Source organism: Mycetomoellerius zeteki, unplaced genomic scaffold, assembly GCF_001594055.1.
Source record: "Mycetomoellerius zeteki isolate Tzet28-1 unplaced genomic scaffold, Tzet1.0 scaffold46, whole genome shotgun sequence".
Lineage (NCBI taxonomy): Eukaryota > Metazoa > Arthropoda > Insecta > Hymenoptera > Formicidae > Mycetomoellerius > Mycetomoellerius zeteki.
Window position 1 is genome coordinate 363,811 of NW_017257457.1, and position 21,917 is coordinate 385,727.

Consider the following 21,917-nt stretch of genomic DNA (forward strand, 5'->3'; position numbering starts at 1 on the left):
ATATTTTGACATTTCGTCAGACTTCAGCAGATGATCGGTCAATGCACGTGTTCAAAATAAAATGCTATTTTATATAATTATTAAAAGATAATTATATATTGTATGATATTTAAAATTAGTATTATATATATATATATAAAATCTCGATTTAGTAAAAACGTATTTAGGTACTGACAGTGTCAGCATTGTAGCCAAAACGGAAGCAAGAATTTATTCTAGCTAACAATCCAGCAAGAAAACAAGCATCGTGTGCCACCGGCTTAATGGGTCTAATTTCGTCATTGATTCCAAAGAGGACTAAACTGTGAATAATTACCTATATAATAATTAATATAATTATTTTATATATTTGTTATATAAAAATATAGCAGATTTCTAACAGAAATTCGTAAACGATAGGTAAGAAGAATACAAGAATGATTTTGTGAAAGAACGTGTATATGTAACAAAATATACTGAAAGATTGAACAATTTTCAAGAAGAAACTTCAGTAATACAATATAAAATGTTTGCCGGCAGTAGAATTGTGCTTAGCCGCACAAATGTCATTGTGACAAGATACCACATATGGCCATTGATAAGTAATCTATCTAAAGTAAATGTAAGTTTCTAAACATTTTACATAATAATTTTTGTTTTGGTTTCGTAACCTGAAATAATGATCTATATTTACTCGAAATTATGAATTTTAGTTTCTACTAAAGGATCAATCTACCATTTCAACAGCTTGCGTGCACAATTTAGTTATTAACAGATCAGTGCCATTGACAAAGGAACCAGTGTCACCAGTCAATAGATATGTCCAGAGGACACACACGTGTGGTGAGCTGACACTGAAGAATGTCGGAGAGGAAGTGAGATTGAGCGGTTGGTTGGAATTCCAGAGAATGAGGAAATTTATAACGTTACGAGATTCCTATGGATCAACGCAGTTACTTATACCTGAAGATGTATGTAGATATAGTCATTATATTGATATTTGGTAGCTGTCATATAAAACATTGAAAAGTTTGTAATGATTTTAGAGAAAGAATTTGATAGAAACTATACAGAACTTATCTTTTGAAAGTGTCTTGAACATAATAGGCAAAGTTGTGCCAAGACCTGAAGGTAAGCAGAATAAGAAAATGAAAACGGGCGACATAGAGGTGTATGTTGAGTCTCTGGAGGTTCTAAATACAGCATCGCAGAATCCCCCGGTGTTCATTAGAGAATACAGTAAAGCCAAAGAGAGTCAGCAAATGAAATACAGATATCTGTCAATGAGATACCCTGAACTGCAAAAGAATTTAAGGATGCGTTCCTCCCTCATAATGAGAATGAGAGAATTTTTGATCCACGAATGCAGTTTCGTGGACATTGAGACGCCAACATTATTTAAAAGTACACCAGGGGTACGTCTTGTTAATACTTTACCGTAAATCTGTGTCAAATATACAAAATTGATTTATTATGCAATAAGTATTAAAGTTAAAAAATCAAAATATATTAATTTGTTATGTTCAGGGTGCACAAGAATTTGTAGTGCCCACGAGACAACCAGGTTACTTCTATTCACTAGTACAGAGTCCTCAACAATTTAAGCAGCTTCTCATGATAGGTGGCCTTGATAGGTACTTTCAAATCGCTCGATGTTATCGAGACGAGACTGTCAGGCATGATAGACAGCCAGAGTTTACACAGGTAATTATACATTGCGTTTATATATAAGTAATATATTTTGTTATCAGCTACGCAGTTATATCATCAGTATTATATCAGTTATATTATAGCTAGACATTGAAATGTCGTTTGTTAATCGGGACGGAGTGATGAGTTTAATAGAAAATTTATTAATGTATTCATGGCCAGAAGAATTGGGTTCCATAAAAGTGCCTTTTAAACTTATAACGTATAAAGATGCAATGGAATTGTATGGTACTGACCAACCGGACTTAAGAATATCATATGAAGTAAGGAAACTAATGTATACAACCTTTTTTTTACCTCATGTAATAAACATAGTACTATTTCGATGCAAAATTGCTTTTCAGATACAAGACCTCACACATATGTTTGATCTTCCAGTATTAAAGGAGATTATGAAGCTGGAAGATGATGAACAAAAAATATACGCTTTAGTTTTTCCAAAGAAGTCGGTAGGTGTTTATTTTAATTTATTTTTATTTGTATTCTAATGTTAATGTCATTTTTATTGTAGAAGTACTTAACAAAATCTATCAGAGACGAACTCTCTAAGATTCGTAGCGATTATTTTGGTACTACAAAGCTAGTTCAATTAAAAATTGAAAGCAATTCATGGAAGACACAGTTAGATAAGCTAAAACTGAAATCAGGAATTATAGCGAAAGACATATCACAGTACTGCAATTTACAGGAAGGGGATGCAGTATTGCTGGCAATTGGACATCGAATGAATGCAGTGAGTATAAAGTCTAGAATTATTTTTTTTCTCCTTTAATAATAAATTTTTCTCTCCACCTGCAACTATAATAATTGTATATTTTAGTTGAAACTCTTAGGAAAGCTACGTACCGAATTTACAAATATACTAGAAGCCAAAGGCGAACAGATACGTTCGTCCGAGGCTGAACTTGTATGGATCACCGACTTTCCATTATTCACATTCGAAGAAACATTAGAATCGTCGCATCATCCATTTACGCAACCTCATCCAGAGGACATGGAATATCTTACAACCGATCCTTTAAAGGTCAGTAAGACTCAAGCCGCTTAATTAATCTTGTCATATTTTTTACATCTTTTTTTTCATAGGTAAGAGGCTTACATTACGATTTAGTGATGAATGGATCGGAAATAGCGGGAGGTTCCATTCGAATCCACGATGCGAATTTACAGAAGCAAATATTGGGAATGTTAAACATAGACGAAACAAAATTGTCGCACATGCTCGAGGCATTGACATACGGAGCTCCACCTCATGGTGGAATAGCTATAGGTATTACATTTTCGCATGATAAATTTACATCTGCGAATTAAAATAAAGCAAGAAACATTATTTCTTGTTCAAGGACTGGATCGTTTCGTTTGCGTACTTTGTAATGAAAAAAGTATAAGAAACGTCATAGCTTTCCCGAAAACGATGGAAGGACGAGATTTAATGTCCGGAGCGCCAGACGTTATTTCAGACGAGTTGAAGACTTTGTACCACATACAAACGGTAGATAAATAAAATTCCTTTTTTAGTAGCTATAAAATAGAATTGACATTATACATTTCGCTCATGTTCATGTATAATATGAAAAGACGATTCCTTGCAAGTTATATAAAAAGATATAAAATTATTTATAAAATTAACTGTGGCAGTTTTGGGGCGTTATTATCTGTAACATTTTTACCAAATGTAAGTTATTATTCAAGCTTTAAATAGTTATCAAAAGTATACAATTACGCCTCGAACTGATTAAATAAAGAGACAAAAAAATAGATGTACAAAAAAAGTGTTTTATTTTTTTTCTGAGTAAAGTCGTGCGTTCAATCGAATGTTTTTACAGAAAAATAAAAAATACAATTCAACCTGCATACTAAACTATTGACATTCATTTTCAAGAAGGATCTAAGAAGGTTCCTTCTTTTTTTTGTACACTTCTTGAGAGCCTCTCTCCTGACAAGTGAACATTTCAACCTAACAAATTTTTTTCTTAACAAATACGCTGATATGTAGTGACTACCAACTGTCGGCGGACGAAAATTTACATCGCTTTTTATTCACATATATATCCATCTTGAAACAGCCCACAGTGTAAATTGGTACGATTATATATTAATTAACAAAACGTCATTAAATGGTGATGAAATATCTGTTCAGTTTGCGATGCGTCAAATTTGTCAAAATCGTTAAAAAGATCCTTTAATTAAGATAAATATCTGTTCGATCGATCCTCTTGCGATTTTTTTTAACACAAAATGATGCAACTGTACATCCATAGATCAATTTCACACGTACTAGTTTTTTTAGAACAGTATAGAACAGAAGACATTTTGAAGACAAGCATCACATTTTTCTCATGCCGTTACTGTTAAGCAACTTTTTACAATTAAATGTCGAATCAAGTCAGGATGACAAGTTTCCATAATTTCAGCAAATCCCATAGAACAAATTCAATCAAAAGAAGCGCTGTTTTTCTCGACTTGGTGTATGCTTTCAGCAGATGCACACATATATCGTTCCGCGGATCATCCGAATCGCTCCAATTACAACACGATATGATCTATATTGTCATACGTTCCTAGTACTCTAAAACGCATGCAGCTTACAACAATCGGCACGAAGCCCTGCCCGATACAGATCACGTGATGAAAAGTTTCTCCGCAAGCAAGGATTAACAGCGAGAGCGTGGGCCGTTCTTATTCTCGTCCTACTTGGGCCCGTTCTTTTTAACGGACCTGAACTTTTTACACGATTTATCTTACCTTTTTTCTTTTCACATTGAAGAAAAAAAAAAGAGAAAAGATGAACGATGCAAATAGTTCTGTTAAAATAACAGACTGTTGTTAAAAGCAATTCGCACGAAGACTCAACGTAGGAACTTAGAAGAATCGCAAGATCCATCGTCGAGTGTCTCTTCCATTACAATGTACGTCTTTTTTGTGAACGCAAGGCGAGCGTTCACAAAAGTGAAAGAACCATTAATATCTTTCTCACGAAACGCACGTTAACTTAAGCTAAACAGCATTCTAAATTTGAGTCTTGCTTGCTTCGCTCGTGTATATATAGAAATATATACACATAACATATATATTTGAATTTAATCTAAATATATATATATATATAAGATTTACTCTAGATTCACATATATATATCTTAGATTAAATTCAAACTCTAAATCCCTATGTTAAATAACCGTATGAACCAACGAGTGTATTCAGGGAGGAACATAATCACATTTACAGATTTACTAAGTCCGCTAATATTCGTCGGATCTTGCACGATATTACGTAAATCGCGAAGTGTCATCACACTCGCAAATTTTTTCGGTAGAAAAACGTCATCAATGTAACGGTGACTTGTAAGAACAAGAGTTGACTTCAGTGAATGGACACGTACACGGGAAGTTCCACGATTCTTCACGTACGACGTGAGTTTTCTTCGTAATCCTCTCGGTAATCTTGTACGAGACATGAGTACTTAAGCTGATCGTACTTTTTTTTTTAATAGTAAAAGAGCGTTCGGGAAATGATGAATTCGATCTATAGAATTGTCTACTTCGGTTTTCTTCTTCCTGTCCATGAAGTCGATGTGATAAACTTGCCAGGATTATATATTACAATCTAATGTGTGTGCGTTTGTTTTTTTTTTCGCTCTTGAGCGCAATTACTGATTCGCCGATCGAGTAGGGCTTCGAAGCGGCGATTTAATCTATTACGCTTAAAGTAGGAGTAGTAATATAATAGCAGCAGTATAGTCGTAATAATAGTACAGTCGATCGCTCGGTTTTAAGGGCTCTCAAAATTCTCGACGTCGAACGAGATTGAAGGCGCGGGCCCGCGGGCGTCGGACGCTCGCTCGGTTGGCTGGCAGTATGTACGTGTGTTAAATTGCATTTAATGCTAAATACGTAGATCGTTTTCGTTAATATTCGAGGCGATTCGATTGACCTTCAACCCTTGTGCCGCTCAGTGTGATATATTTAAAAAAAAAAATCGCAAGAAGAGATGAAGAGATAAAGTGACGCAGAATCCTGAGGTAATGTTACATAAGTAGTGTCTCACTCCTTGAAGAATAATTAATAATATGAATAACAATTAAGCGTATATCATAACTACCGTGACGTGTAATTGCAAATTACAATTTCAGTGTAAGATCTTAATGTGCAACGTAACGTTAACTCGGACGTTCTCGCTGCTAAAAACGCGCGCTTTAAATCATAAAAATACAATAAATATTTATAATCTAAAGCGCCTCTCTTGTACGCGCGCTCATATATCCTACAAAAAATTAAAAAAGAAACCTGGTGATGCTTATTCATGAAAGAAATAGGTTCTACATTCGCGCGCAGTGCTCTCGTCAGCGTGAACGATCTCGGGCGGGGGGGGGGGGGAGTCGGTTGAAACTGTGCAGCTGAAGGGTCGAGGTCTTTGTACTCCTCTCTGCAATTAATCTTTTTTTTTCCCCCCTCGCGGAAGCGCACGCGAGATTCGTCCCGCGCGAGTTCGCAGGTAAGACGCCCTATCAATACGATTCTTTCGCGCACACCGCGTCGCCGTTATAAAAAATACTATTTTACAGCGCAGGAGGCAAGCTCTCGCCCATGCAAATCGCATGCTCACGTAGACGGACTCGCATTGGATACAAACGTGTAATAATCACTCGCACCAGCAATCTCTCGCTCGTACATACATACACGCAAGCACGCACACACGCGCTATCGAATAAAATATCATTGACCACGTGTTCTTGCACGAAATATATGTTAAACGGAGACGCCTAGAAAATTCTACAGGAAATAATGGATACTACTGTATATACATACGAAACGGATGGAGATAAAAGCGGCAGGCGATCGAATAGATCGAGCAACGGCCGAGTTCGGATCACTATAATGTTTTCGCAGAAACGCGGAAAGCGAGATTGAGATTTACAAAAGAGATAAGGAAAGAGAAAGAACGCGAGAGAGAACGGATTAGTTGCAAGATTCACCACGCGTGCAATCGTAGCATCCGTACGCTTTTACTGGCGGTGAAGTATAGTTAAAGGTCTGTTTTTTATTCCTGCACCAGACTACTAGAATTCTTTTTCTCGCTTTCGCCAAATATCAACCGTATACCTATCTCATTTTAAGTTCCAAAAGTGTACAAGTTTACACACAGAAAACGGATCTTAAGTTTTACTATTTCCATTTTTTTTTTGTCTTTTAAACAAAGAAACGTGTAATACTCATCTATTCGTTCGCGCCGCGTTTTCGCTTCGCGGAGGCAGAATACGCCGCGAACGTAATTCCTCACGGTCGTTTCTTGGCGAGCAAAAAATGCATATTTTCATAAGTCTTGCTCATCAAGAAACGAGACGAGCTACCGTCTTGTATCGCACATAAACGCCAAGTATTATCGGATTAGTTCATGAGATACGATTACGTCTAAAAAAAAAAAGAGGAAGAAAAGAAGTGCGCCTTCTACGAATATCGAACGTAATTTTTACCCGGCCCGCCGGTTTCACGCGTGTAGATTAGAATCGCTTATTGTATCGTAATACGGTAAATCGCAATTTATTGCCGACAATTACGTACGCATTACCGTAATAAATATTACTTCACTACACGTAACGCAACACCTTGTCGCGCGGAGAACTATCTATTCGTGAGGACTCGCGTTTTCTTTTCTTCCTTCTCTTTCTTCTCCCTTTTTCCTTCACTAATCTCTTTGTCACCAATAAGATATTTATGACTTCTTGTCGTGTATAACAAATATTCGGTCGCTCTGTTATTTTCGCGCCGACATCTAGTGCATCTTCTAGTCCATTCTCGTCTTCAACAGCCAAGATCACCGTAGATCACCGCTGCCACCATCATCTTCCATGGAAGAGGTCTATTCGTGTTGCTTGCACTTTTTGCACTCAGCATCTTCGCTTTCTCTCTCTCTCTTCAATGCCCAAATAAATATATATATCTCATTTTAAGTTAAAAAAATTTTTAGGGATTTCAAGCAACGCGAACAGACCCATTGAAATACACACAAAATAAATCTGTTTTTTTAGCTAACTTATGCATCGTTCATCTTTTCTTTTTTTTTCTAATATAGAGAAAAAAAGAGAAAAATGAATCGTGCAAAAAGTTCAGTTGAAAAGAACAGGTCTAAAGTCTCTGACGTTTCTTTGCGATTTGTTACGAAAGCGACGATGGTGGGGCCTTTTCACGCGCGACATCGACGTCGGTCTTTTGCGTCTCACTGTCTTTGATTATCGAGAATCCATCAGGCGTGTTTACATTCACTTTTAATTCGCCTTCGCGATGTGTGCGTACGCGTGTACACAGAGCGCAATTAGGTGTTTCCGATGATCTACGTATCTACGTATGAGAACCGGGCATGGCCGCATACAGGAACAAAGATGACCGACATTTAACATCCTTTTACCTCTTGCGTTCATATGAGCTTCGAAAGATGATATTTTCTATACATCACGCATCTAATGCTAGCTACGCTGGGTGGTCTTAAGTCTTCATTCGTAAACCATGAGATAATGCACGTTATCTCACGTATTATCCAGAGCTATGTACGTTGAAAGCGAAATGGGTGAGATAAGAATTGAAAGCTGATGACTAATAAACTTAAGATTACGAGCCAATTACTTACGTTGCAAAATACACAAAATTACCAATGTCAGAGGTAAAATTAATATCACAAAGGAAACTAGAAATTTCTCATTTTGCGCAATGATTTCCTTGCATTTTTGATCAGCCAAAGAATCTTATCCTGTATGCGGCCATGCGGATCAGACTAACCATAATATATTTAATAATCAGATTTACGATTTGCTTAACGGGCTGCCTGCTGAAACGTCGATGGGATCTGAATGACTATTCGGAGATCTCTCGTACGCGGCTTTGCGCGTTTAATAAAATTAAATTAACATCCTAATGCCGTGTCTGAGGCAACGCGCGCGTGACCTGTTATCAAAAATGTAAAGCGTTAGACGTGTAATAATAACAAAACATGCACCGTCTTACGATGGGCCGAAAACGAATCGCCGATGATACCGATTCGATTTCGGCCGATTCGGTCGATACAACGTTTTCTCACGATGCATTCAATCAAACAAGGCTGCATTCAAGGACGCCGAATACGCGAATCTTGTCTCTCTAGTTGTTCGCAAAGTTTCCTACGCTTAACTTCACCGAAATAACAGTACAAAATTCCCGTAGATGGTAATTGCTTCCAGATAATACATCGTTTTACATTGCAGGTGTATTTCGCAACAACTAGCGCGGCGAAATTCTACAGTAATTTTCTCGAACACAATCGGGCAAAACGGTCGACTGCCCGGGAACGGACGAAATCCAAAGATGCTGACCCCTTCCGGCATGTAACATTCGTTCCACGTATCATTAAACGATGACACACAGATACGTAGGAAGAGGCTATTTATACGAGACACATTCGAAACGTCTACAAGACATGGATCTTCGTATATTGATATAATGAAGACAATAACGCCGATAACGACGATGATGGAAAGTTGTATTTCCACGTGGACCTTTTCGAAACACGAACGTACAAGCGATGGTCCAGCTGTTCGAGTTCTCTCGTGACATCTTGTTTGCTCCCTCGGATACGTTTCAGAACTGGTACGCCGTACGACAGCTATTCCAGTTTTGCACGCATAATGTAAATGCAATGTAAATGAATTCGCTCGAACAAGTTATAAACATCCTCTGGTTGTTATTCTCAACTGACTGCCTCTCTTCCCGCACTCTTCCTTCTCTCTTTATCTCTCCTTCACGAAGTGTAGATTCTGGCATCTCGCTCTGCATTTCTTGTAAATTAGTCTTATGCGTTTTCATCGATGGTGGGTAGCCAGAAAGCCATGTTGGTGCATGCAGACGCCAGCATCATGTACTTGGGATTGAACTGGATACACTGCACCGGTGCCGGATGATCACCATTCAACACGCAAACTTTGTAACCAGTCTCCGCGTTCCACACGTGCACCCTACCATCTGTGGAGCCACTGAACACAAATTGGGAATCCGGACTAAAACTGGCCTCTATGGCAATCCCCTTGTTGTTGAGATGTCCAGCGAAAGTCTGTAAGGGTGTACCATGAAAAGCGTCAATTAAACGAATCGTACTACCGTTAGTAGAGATCAAGATGGTCTTGCCGTCTCTGCTGAACTTCAATCCAGTCCAATCACACTCTTTACTTATCAAAGCTACGTAGATCGTACAGCTTGATACTTTCTGAATTGACTCCAGCGGCGAAGATAAGACCTTCAGGATCATATGCTGCTACCGGCCGTCCTGAGACATTCATCACCCCGTGACAATTTGGCGAGCGTAGGTCCCACAATCTCAGGGATTTGTCTAAGGAACCAGAGAGGAAAGTATCCTCGATAGGACTGATACATAGCGACACTACCTTTTTCGTGTGACCAGGAAAGTAACGTATATACTTGTTGTCATGTAAGCTGAGATACCGGATCGTGTCGTCGACCTTGGTGCTGCTGTGTATCGCGGTGTTCTTCGCGTGGGTGAAGTGTATCAAGTCAACGCCATACTTCTTAGAGTTGACTGTCCGTACCTGGGTACCCTTCTCGCAGTCGTATATGACGATCTGGTCGTCCTCCGAGCAGGAGATCAGGGTGTCGCCGTTGGGCGAGAAATCGATACTGTTTATCCGATCTGTGTTCTCGCGGAATACCTTGGCCACCTTGAAGCTCCTTACCACGTGGTCGACGAGCTTCATGGTGATGGACGGCGCGTCCTCCCTCTCGTGCCGTCCCCTTAACCTCCTGGACTCCACAATCTCTGTGTTTGTGCTGTGACCGGGTGCAAAGACCGCCGGGCGCGGGGGCCGGGCGTGGGTCGCGGATGCCGACGCGGCCGCCAAGTTGCCCCCTCGTGAGGGAGGAGGTAAGAGGAGGCTCGCGTGTCACCGCGGAGATCGCTGAGAGAGATTGAGGTGGCCGCGAGTACGGTCCAGACAAAAGAGAGAGAGAGAATCGGGACAAGAGGAGGGGGGAGGAGGAGGCGGGCTGTCCACCGGGACGCGGGCGAGGAATCTCCTCGCGCCGTCGTTATCGCCGTAGATCGCTCACCACTCTCTCGCAGTCGTTCACCACAGTGGCTACCCGTGGTCTCCCGTGACAGATACCTCTTCGCCGACGTGGCTTTCCTGCTTTCCGTAAAACGGACGCCGTCAGCGGGACCGTCGACCGTAACACCAAAGCACTGCACGTATGTACGCGTACAAATCCTGCCAACCAATCGGCCGGGAAATTCGTCGTCTCCTACGGGTGTACCGTACCTAGGACTCGCGAGCGTATTCCTCGTTCTCTGCGTTCCCAATCGGTAGCGGCGAATTTGGCAGACAAGCGGTAGAGCGGCACCGACTCCACTTTAGTTTAGTACTTTGGCAGTCTTGTGTCCAGCAAGCGTGAAAGGTCGCTATGCATGGGGCCGCTCAAGTGCAAAAAGCGTGTAGAAATTATTTTCATCACGAATGCGCCATCTACGTTCATAACCATCGCCGTGGAACTACGTACTTAGTTATCACTCGGTCGATAATGTGCTCAGTCGATAATGTCGCATGAAGCAAATTCTTTTCCTATTTATTCTTCCTTTTTTCAACGTTTTTGTTTGTTCTTTGGACTGAATTTTTCATCTTTACTCTTTTTTTCCCTATATTTAATTTATATCTCTAATTTTTAGATATTTTCCATTTGATGACATATGTCATTCTGTCTTTGTTATTCATTGAATGTCAAGAAAGATAGAATGATATTTGTGTCGATTTGTGTCACTGAATGGAAAATGTTCTATATCTCTTTCTTTCTCTCCAACGTCTAATTATATCTCTGTTTCATTTCAAGTGCAAGAGGTACAACACAGTACAGCTACAAAGCGGCCTGTTCCTGTTCCCACCTGTGTTTACGTAAGTAACGTCACACACATACAGTGATCATTTTTCTGCGTCTCTTTGGTTTTCTTTTTTCGCGTAAAGGGGAGATCGTATCCGAGGTGGAGATACGCATCGATGGGTATTTCATTCCACGATGAGCGACATCCGAAAAAAAGCCAATCACTTGGCGGTATTTAAGCGACGGACCAAGAACGAGGATAACAATGAATTATCGAGAAGCATCATTATAGAGGCGAGAAAGACCGGCCAGTTAAATCTCTCGTCGAAGGGACTGTCCACGGGTATATTATATTTACGAGCACCGCCTGTGCATACATACTAAAATTGTAAACTGGACGATGGAACGATCGACGATACTATCGAATTCGCTCTACGTTTACGTTCATATCACGTCGCACAGTTATTTCGAGCATGCTCCAGTTTTCGTTTAGATCATACGAAAGCTTATATTCATAATTGGACGGACATGCATGATTGCGATGATAGTGTATATTCAAGTATAGTCATGTTAAAACCATGTTTATGATAGGTGCTTTTCAAGCAAGATACAGATGACACAATGTAACACGGTGAATCAGTAGTAATAAATTATTGACAACATGTTTGGCCTGTTCTTTTTAGCTAAACGTCTTGCTTGGTTCATCTTTTTTTTTCTCCATATTGAAGAAAAAAAGAGTTTTTTTGGATTAAACTTGGAGATATATTGGCCAATGTTTGAGCAATATTATATCAGTAATTATATTACTATTAGGATTATCTGTAGAATCAGAAAACACGGTAATGTCTCGGCACTAAGCCAAGCGTGATATAAACTAACAGTAATATTACATCAATATTATAATTTTCCAATAATTTAAATGAAATATAATGGATGTTCATGTAAGAGTTACATTGTTGAGTAGGAAATTATAATATTGATGTTGCTGTTTGTCTTCTGTATGAGTACATCCTCATTTATCAATCATAAACAAAGATGAAACGTCATCTATATCTCTTGCTGGAAAGCACTTTAATTCATCAATACACACAAGTCTCAAATACAATACACAGATCTTTTTATATCTTTGTTGCCTGTCAATTATCGCTTGGATGTTGCAATAAGTATTTAATAAGTTTTTATTATTGGATTAATTTGTATTTGATATGATGCACAGGTGCATTGTGAATGAGAGTGCAATGAAGAGCGAGATGTGCATAGTGTTTCCTTATTCACCATTGTGTCATGTAAAAGTTCTTTGGAATGTACAAAATATCAAAGAATATAAGTTTTCCAAAGAATTGAAGATTCCAGAGATTTACATGACATAACAAATGGAATCTTATCATATGTACAACAAATAGATAGTTTCTCATAACAAGGTGTTCTGGAAATCAAATAACCAGGAAAGAAATGATTTCTCTTATTGAAATAAGTCAAAAATATAGAATAATATTTTTTATTTGGAGTTCTGTTTTCGAGAAAATCGAGTTTAAATATTCATTAAGTACAAAGTACTTGATTAGCCATTGTCAAGTGGCTAATGGTTTATCTGATTGTTTACTACTACTGTTTCTACATTAATCTGGTGTAGTGTAAAATAATTCAACAAGTTTCGATAATGTATTTATTTTATTAATTGAAATATCATTGAAAATGTTTATACAAAAAAAAATTTATTTTTTTTTTATTTACATGAGGAATCACCTCCCTTCTGATTAAGATTTCTAGAACTCCCTTTATATAGATACATGTAAGTATTGTGAATGAGAATGCAAAGAAAGATGTGCGCAATGTTATTCGTTATCATGTCAGGTTTTTTTGGAATGTATGAAAGATCAAAACTCATATTTTAATATATCATTACTAGTTTAGACAAGACAAAAAATTGGTGTAATAAATTGGCATTTTTCTGATGAATTTATTTTCTACAAATAATGTAGCTGTAAGTCCAGCAATGTGGAAGTCAAATAAATCTGGTTTTGCACAATTGTGTTTCTTTTTTTTATGTATGTATATTTTTAATTATGTACATATATATTATACATAAATACAAGTCATAAATGTGGCAAAATTCTAAATTTCCTCAGCAAAAATATTACATTTAATATTTATTTTTTATTTAAGTTTAAGTTTAATATTTATTTCATTTAATGTCGTATCACTAATGTTGCTTCAAGATACATTTGAAAACAATTTATGCTTATAAATTTTATAATTATAAATGAAACATGCTTGGTGTCGTATAAATATTATTCGTTATCATTATTTTATTGCTTTGCATGCTTTGTTAAAAAAACCGTGTAATATTAGAAGTGATCATAGGTGTACCCGACATAACTCAGTTTATTCGCCATATCAGGTAAGTACATTTTATATAATGCCTTCATTGAATTTAATGGCACAGTAGTAGTGCATAGTGCAGAAAGGATAGAATCCTGATCATAGGAATTAATACGCGTTACAGTACCTGACAGAATATGGAATATAAACGAATTAACGGAAAAGGAATTACGTGATTTACATTTCGAACTTGATTATGAACCTTTGGAGGAGCGATGGTGGGAACAAGAGTCACTGAAGATGTTAGATCTGAGCTGCAATAGTTTAACTGTAATCAATAATAAAATAGAACTTCTAACAGAATTGAATACTTTAAACGTATGTATAAATTATTCCTTGTGTCTATTGCGATCATAAAAGTGTATGTTTTTAATATTTCTATATATACGTATGATCTTGAATGTTTTAATACTGTTTCTAGTTGCATAGCAATTTGTTGGAAGAACTACCACCTGAAATCGGTTCTCTGCGCAAATTAAAAGTACTAAATCTATCAGACAATAGGCTAAAAGATTTACCTCATGAATTTTATATGTTGGAAGAATTATGCGAGTTATATCTAAGAAGTAATCAAATAAGTATACTCGAACCTGAGATTGGAGATTTAATCATGTTAACTCATATGGTAAAAAATACACATCATTATACATGACTATGTAAAGCCAATTTTTTAAATGAAATGATTGTATATATATCTTTTTAGGATTTATCATATAATAATTTAAGAGAATTACCGATCGGAATGGGATACTTGGTGCGACTAAAGACATTGAATTTATGTCAGAATATGATAAAAGAGTTACCACCTGATGTAACAAGTATGCGATGTGAGTTTCTCTCATGCACGAACGCATTAATAATTGATACAAAAAGTGATGTATATTTTACGATATTCATTATTCGATAAAATGATTATTATATTTTTTTTGATAGCATTAAAAACGTTAGATATCAGCTTTAATCAATTGGAGACGATACCACCATTAGGTGAATTGCGGAAAGTAGAAAGAATTATGTTCCAGTCGAATAATTTGCAGGAATTTCCAGACATATCAGGTTGTTCAGCTTTAACAGTATTGCATTTGGATAACAATAACATTCCTGTATGTGTTAATGTATATATTTATGCTTGAGCCAATCAAGGCTAAAATTCAGCTTGCTATTATAAACGCAGTTTTACTAAAACAATAATGTTCTCTCTTGTAGGAAATTGATCCGCAACGCTTAGAGGCGGTAGGGCATCTAAAACAGCTCACAATGCAAAATAATACAATTGAAGTAATACCTGAAGAAATAATCAAATTAATAAATTTGGAAGTTTTCGACTTGTCGCATAATAATATATCTTTGTATGTCATATAGCTTCTCTTTCTCTTAATACTATGATTTTATATATTTAGAGCGTTCATTAAAATGGATCTATTTTATAGAGTACCTTATTGCATCGGCATATTGCCCAATTTAAAGCAATTTCTAATCGAGGGAAATAATATAAAAAATGTAAGAGGAGATATAATACGATGCGGTACACCTCGCATTTTGACACACATTCGCCAAACTGTAGATGTTAATACAAGTATGAACACCAGAGAATTACTACAACCTAATGCCAGCAACAGTATTCATCCTGATAAGTATGTAAAAATTAATCTGTTAATGATGTGATCAACTTAGATGTGTATCATTATACTAAAAAAAATTCTTGAAAAAGTATTTTATGTGTAAAATCAAATTAATTTATAATAATACAGATATATGATGAAGAACACAAGGTTGTTCAGCTTAGCTGGGCAAAATCTTTCGGAAATATCCGAAGAAGTCATGGAAGATGCAGCGGAAGCCTCTGTCACAACCATCGATTTAAGTAGAAACAAGCTATCAGGATTGCCTAATAAAATGTCGGCAATCGTTACGGTGATAGACCTAAAGTTGACTTCAAATCATTTAGCAAGCTTGCCAGAATGGATCGGCGAAAAGTACAAATGCTTGCAAGTTTTAGACATAAGTAAAAATCACTTGCAGTCTCTACCATCAAACATCGGTTGCCTGAAATACTTGCGAGATATCGATATCTCATTCAATAGGTACTACAGATATAATTTTAATTTGTGCAGTTTTTAACATTCCTTTTTAATATCGAAATATAAGTTTATGCGTTAAATATTATTCTATAGGTTCACTGAGTTACCAGAAGCTATTTATGATGTTGAAGCATTGGAAAGTTTGATAGCCAATGACAATCAAATCGCGAAAATAGATGTACCGATGTTGGAAAAATTAAAAAGGCTAGCAGTTTTAAATTTGACAAATAACAATATCGCTCACGTACCTCCTGAACTTGGAAACTTGAAAAACTTAAGGTAATAAATATTTTGCTGCATAATATTGCTCATATTTTCATCATACATTAAATATTTTTAAGCGAGTTTTTTTAATTCGTTGATTGATTAATCGTATTATGCGCAAATGCAACTTTGCTCCATAAATGCAATTGATTAATAGATGAATTAAAAAACCTATTGATACTTATTGTTAGTATATCATTTGTTGTCGTATAGATATATTGCTTAGCGTTTTTATAATGTCGTAATATAAACGTTCTTTTTTTAGGAATCTATTGTTATCTGGGAATTGTTTTAAATATCCCAGGCAAGCAATTCTGATGAAAGATACAGAAGAAATACTGAGCTATCTACGTAATCTAATACCTCAATAATGGAGGGAAAACAAAATAGTTTATAAGAAAGTATCCAGTCTCGAAACTGTTAAACATTAGTTGTTATTATATGTATTGCGCGGGAATATTATGTCTATGTATACGTTTTTACTAATCTTTAAAAATTATGTACAATCTCATCCTAGATGAGACACATCAAGTGCAAAATAATTAGAATAAGCTATAGATTAAATTAGTATAAACTAATATTTATGTTATATGTATTATAAATGTAAATTAAGCTAAGAAAAAAATCTCACGTCATAGAAATATATAAAAAGAATGATATTTACGATAAGATAGAATTTATGGATTAGAATAAATTTGACTGAAGTGGAAGTTAATAAAGAATATAAAGATAAAAGAAAGTTAACGATAATTTGTAATACACTTTGTAATATTCAACGGCCTAATAAAAAAGTATTTTTCCTTCCTAATGAAGCAGATAAATCTTTAACCAGATAAATCTTTATCAACAATTTAAAAACATATATTGCTAAAATATAATTACCTTAATATATAAAATTATATACAGAAAATTATAATATAAAAAATATATAAAAATATTAATCTATAAAATTGTAAATTATATTAAATGTATAATATATATACAATATATATATTTATATAAATTATAAATATATACATATTTATAGAGGTATATATTTTATATATATATATTATGGTACAAAATTGGTTTTATAAGTCTCTCAACAGAAATGCAATCATACACGAACTTTAGGCTTTGAACACACAGGTACACAACAGGTACATAACCACTTCAGTTCTTGAGCAGTGGCTCGTACCGTTCGTATGTTCGCGCGTGCATACATTGTGACAGTTGTGTATACATTTGAACGTAGAACGTCGTGCGCAACCTGAATTTGGCATTAGTCATGTCACGATATTACACGAATTCGCATGAAGATTGACGCTTTGACAAACGCCGCTGGATCTCGTCGACAATTAAATTTCTCGTAGGTCCATGGCCAGTCGCTTTGGTTATCTTTTATTGCAAATGCATCGTTTTAACATTATCGTGTCTTCCTTCAATCTTCTCGCAAATGGATAACGTAATCACATTTTTTCATCTCTGCTACTGTGTACTGACTTGTATGTACGGTTTTTAGTTTTAGGCACTTCTGGAAGGTAGAATGTCAGCAGAATTGGAGATAATACTCGAAGAGGAACATTCTGTGGATCTGTTCTCGGACGTGGAATCGTCGCAGAGCACGAATAATGTAGCCAATTCGGACTGTAAGAATCTGTCTACTCACACATTCTCTGCATTACGTTTTTGCATCGCTTTGAATTAATACTTAAACATTTGGCTTCAGCGAGTTCCATGTCGATTGGCGTCAACGAGCCTGAACCTTCCGACGACGTACCTGAGTGGAAGGGCATGAGTATGGACGAGATACGCAAAAGCCTTGGCATTTATGATTATCGAGAACATCCACCGATCGTCATCTCTCCACATCATACAGTATTGTTCATGGTATGATTTTATACGAACAGAACAATAATATATTATCAAATTTTTGAAGACTAATATAGAGTTATATCAGAGTTAAACAAAAGTAAATACATAAGTATTGCTGTACATACTTGTTAGATATTTATTATATTTGCAACATACTTTTTCTGTGATTTAGTTACCATTGCGTTCGCACGGACCACCAAAGCCATATCCAACGCATCAAACAGACAAATGGAGCCAGGGTTATGTACGAATGCCACATTCTGCGCATAGTTTGTATCCAATAGAGCAGGTATATATTGTCAAATAAATAGAATGTCCAACACCTGCAATCTTGAGATGACGAATTCTTTGAATTTAAAAATTTATTTTTTTAGAAAATATTGAGAATAACTACTATTTATCACATTTCAAATTTTTAATATTATATATATATGTATATAATTTTAAATTGCCTGAAGAATCTGTCAAAATAAAGATTACAAGATGCAGGATAGTCTAAAGAAAATGAATATTATGTATTAAAATTAATGCCTTTTTAGTATTGGATCTTTATATTCCGCATAGTATAAGCAATTATTGATATTAATTAAACTTTATATTTTAGAGAAGTGGAAGTCGTTGCTGCCGAAATAGATGGGAGATGATCCAGGAAGCTTTGCTGAGGAGCATTCTTTCTAGCCAACAGTTAGAAGAGGCTATACTTTCGTACAATCAAATATATGCACAGCGGTGGAATTTTGCAGCGCTCCATCGCTTTTTCTCAGAGGTGCACCATATTTGGGTTGTGCTCTTGAAAAATTCTAACAAGAGAATTTTGATCGCAGGTCATGGACTCGGAAGAGACAACGATGTTCTTTGAAGTACTGATGCCAAAAATAGTCCAACTGGCCTTGCAGCTTCCTGTGCTGTTAACTGGTGCGGTACCTCTATTGAAACGACATAGCAACGGCTCCATCAGTTTAAGTCAATTACAAGTAGCTTCGCTACTGGCAAATGCATTTTTTTGTACATTTCCTAGACGCAATTCCAATAATCCGCAATCAGAATACGCAACGTATCCTTATATTAATTTTAATAGGTAAGACTACAAATTATTTAAATTATTTATTTAAAATTATTGGATAAAATATATTTATTTATTATGTATTTTTCTGATTGCATATTTTAGATTGTTCGCTGCCTATAACGAAAAACATAGTGCAAGTCGATGCGAGTCGGTGATGGAAAAGATTAAATGTCTTCTCCATTATTTCAGAAGAGTCACAACTAAAGGTGAGCATACTATAATTATGAATATTCTTTAATATATATTTATGCAATTTACCGATGATTTATCGATAAATGGATGTAATGTAGAACTCGAATCACGTTATAATTTTTACATAGAGCAGCACCTGAAGGTATAATAACAATTGAACGACGTTACATTCCGTTGGAAAATTGTCCAAGGTGGAATTTGCAAAACCAAAAATTACCACCGTTACACGTAACAAGTAAAGGAACCATCGAAAGTGAAGGAGCTGGGTTGCTTCAAGTGGACTTTGCAAATAAGTGAGTCTTTATCATACAATTCTAATTAGAATGAATCATGCTTAAAAAATTTATTGACAACTTGTATTTGTACCTGTACTTGAGATTATAGTGAAGAATTATAAGCCAAATAAACAACATGAAAAAAAACGAGAAAACTAAAGAGATTCTTGAGATTATTACTGATAGTTTTTCATTATTTACTAATTTTCTTTTTCGTGTGTATTTCGTAAATAGATATGTGGGTGGAGGTGTGCTAGGCTTAGGCTGTGTGCAGGAAGAAATACGATTCGTTATATGTCCAGAGCTTATGGTCACTATGTTGGTTACGGAGGAATTAGATGATACGGAGGCACTTATCGTTAGCGGTATCGAGCGGTACAGTAAATACGAAGGGTATAGCAACACTTTCAAATGGAAAGGAGATTTTGTTGACGAGACACCGAGGGATATTAGTGGTAGACGTATGACGTCAATCGTCGCTATTGATGCCCTTTACTTCAAGCAATCCTCTTTGCAGTTCAATATGGACAACATAAAACGTGAACTCAATAAGGTTTATAATCTCGATATAAATATCGTCATAAATATCAAAATAAATCTATATAAAAATTCATGAAATTTATACTTCAGGTTCCTAAATTATCGAAAACGTGAAGCAATTTCGTTTGTAAATATTTTTATCAATTTTAGATAAATTATTTATATTAATAATAATAATAATAAATTAATAATAATAAATTTTTATATATTTTTACATTAAAAATATATTCCTTTAATCATTTCATTGTTCGATGATATTCTTCTCAAAACTCAAAAATTATTAATTGCCAGTTGTAAAAATTGCTGTTTATTTTTCAATATTATACTTAATATAATGCTATTGTCTCTAATTTTAACGCTAGTGCATTTTCCGTAGGCTTATGTAGGATTTGTAGGATCTGATATCTATAAGAACAATCTGCCCGCCATCGCAACGGGAAACTGGGGATGTGGCGCGTTCCGTGGAAATCCGAAGTTGAAAGTTTTGATACAATTGATGGCTGCTGCAGTTGCAGGCCGATCGATGGTCTATTTTACTTTCGGAGACACGAAGTTGCGGGATGATGTGGCAGCAATGTATGCACATTTGGTTCATCACGACATTGATATAGGTATCCACATTTAAAAGAATTTCTATATATGAAAACTATAATCTTTATAATTTACATATTAATTGGATTAATATTTTTTTCATTAACTTCTAGCGCGACTTTACTCAATGCTGTCAGAATATCGTCGAGAATCAGCGTCGAACGTTCATTCGGATTTTTATTGTTTCTTGTACAACAAAAGTAGGATGAAACCATTAAGCAAATATTTTCCAGCAAAGACTGAAAATTTTTCAGCGAAGATTTCTACCGAGAGTCTGAAGGAGACGCTATTTAAAAGAAACAAAACCGCAACCTTATCAAATAAAGACGTCGATAATAAGCGATATCTTTACTCGACGGCTAAGGAGAAGGAAATGGCGGAGGAGGAAAAGATAATGAATTGGTTGACAAGCTGCGAGGACGATAGCAACGACAATGCTAAGTCCGATATCAAGGATACATGCCACGAGAAAATCAAGAACAATCCAAGAGAAGCAGATAGCAAAAAAAACGACGGTTTACAGGACAATAATTTTGCAGATAACACTGCCGATGGAGAGAACATACAAATGGAAGAGGAGGTATCAAATAAATTAGATTACAATGTAAATTCCTCGAATTCGAAAGAGCCGGTTATTTCATGTCTCATCGATAATCAAGGTATATCGAACAAGATAAAACCCGAATTATCGACAAAATCTACGGAATTAAGTGACAGCGAATCTATCAAGATCTTGAAAGATTCCATTCCGGAATCGTGTAAACAAAAGTCACTTCCAAAAAAGAGTGGCCAAAGGAAGATTTCAGATTTTTTCCAGCGAATATCTTGAACGCTATACAAGCGTTTTGAAGCTTGCGAATTAGCTACCGCACACTCTGTAATTATAAACATTCTGTATAATCTGTATAATCGTTGCAAAGTACAATGTAAATAAAATTCTGCATAAGATATGATTCAAGCACCTTTCTCATTTTATATTTGACATCTTATATTTTGTTAAAAAAAGCAAATATGCATTTGTATGAAATGTAACCCAAAAATTTAAAAACGATAACATTCCTACAAATACCTTACAACTTCCAATACGAAAAGTATCGATCTAAATACTTATTATAATATATAATAAATATAAATATAT

General features: G+C 35.8%; 4 protein-coding genes across 4 annotated transcripts in view; 3 read left to right on the plus strand and 1 right to left on the minus strand.

Moving 5' to 3' along the window:
* The first annotated feature begins 215 nt into the window (after window positions 1–215).
* AspRS-m (aspartyl-tRNA synthetase, mitochondrial) lies at window positions 216–9,263 on the plus strand. Its single transcript, XM_018454845.1, has 12 exons — window positions 216–304; window positions 400–601; window positions 693–950; window positions 1,026–1,394; window positions 1,507–1,683; window positions 1,773–1,952; window positions 2,034–2,138; window positions 2,201–2,422; window positions 2,510–2,713; window positions 2,776–2,959; window positions 3,033–3,181; window positions 8,921–9,263. The coding sequence occupies exons 2-12, from the start codon at window positions 506–508 to the stop codon at window positions 9,071–9,073; spliced, it is 2,097 nt and encodes a 698-aa protein (XP_018310347.1). The 5' UTR covers window positions 216–304; window positions 400–505; the 3' UTR covers window positions 9,074–9,263.
* Window positions 9,264–9,352: 89 nt separating this feature from the next.
* On the minus strand, window positions 9,353–10,420 carry Wdr82 (WD repeat domain 82). The gene is given in 2 exon segments (XM_018454852.1): window positions 9,353–9,877; window positions 9,879–10,420. Coding segments are annotated over 2 exon segments (915 nt in total). The 3' UTR covers window positions 9,353–9,504.
* A 420-nt stretch (window positions 10,421–10,840) lies between these two features.
* LOC108726982 (leucine-rich repeat-containing protein 40) lies at window positions 10,841–16,792 on the plus strand. The gene is made up of 11 exons (XM_018454846.1): window positions 10,841–10,911; window positions 11,547–11,877; window positions 14,041–14,234; window positions 14,338–14,541; window positions 14,620–14,743; window positions 14,850–15,019; window positions 15,123–15,265; window positions 15,347–15,550; window positions 15,668–16,000; window positions 16,091–16,276; window positions 16,527–16,792. The coding sequence occupies exons 2-11, from the start codon at window positions 11,730–11,732 to the stop codon at window positions 16,630–16,632; spliced, it is 1,812 nt and encodes a 603-aa protein (XP_018310348.1). The 5' UTR covers window positions 10,841–10,911; window positions 11,547–11,729; the 3' UTR covers window positions 16,633–16,792.
* Window positions 16,793–17,619: 827 nt separating this feature from the next.
* bchs (WD repeat and FYVE domain containing 3 bchs) overlaps window positions 17,620–21,917 on the plus strand; it is a 21,887-nt gene continuing 17,589 nt past the window's right edge. Inside the window, exons 1-10 of the mRNA XM_018454876.1 lie at window positions 17,620–17,889; window positions 17,970–18,130; window positions 18,288–18,404; window positions 18,720–18,881; window positions 18,940–19,193; window positions 19,284–19,387; window positions 19,507–19,666; window positions 19,883–20,201; window positions 20,565–20,799; window positions 20,893–21,359. Coding sequence (XP_018310378.1) covers window positions 17,787–17,889; window positions 17,970–18,130; window positions 18,288–18,404; window positions 18,720–18,881; window positions 18,940–19,193; window positions 19,284–19,387; window positions 19,507–19,666; window positions 19,883–20,201; window positions 20,565–20,799; window positions 20,893–21,359 — 2,082 coding nt within the window. The 5' untranslated portion in view covers window positions 17,620–17,786. The remainder of the gene's footprint in view (window positions 17,890–17,969; window positions 18,131–18,287; window positions 18,405–18,719; window positions 18,882–18,939; window positions 19,194–19,283; window positions 19,388–19,506; window positions 19,667–19,882; window positions 20,202–20,564; window positions 20,800–20,892; window positions 21,360–21,917) is intronic.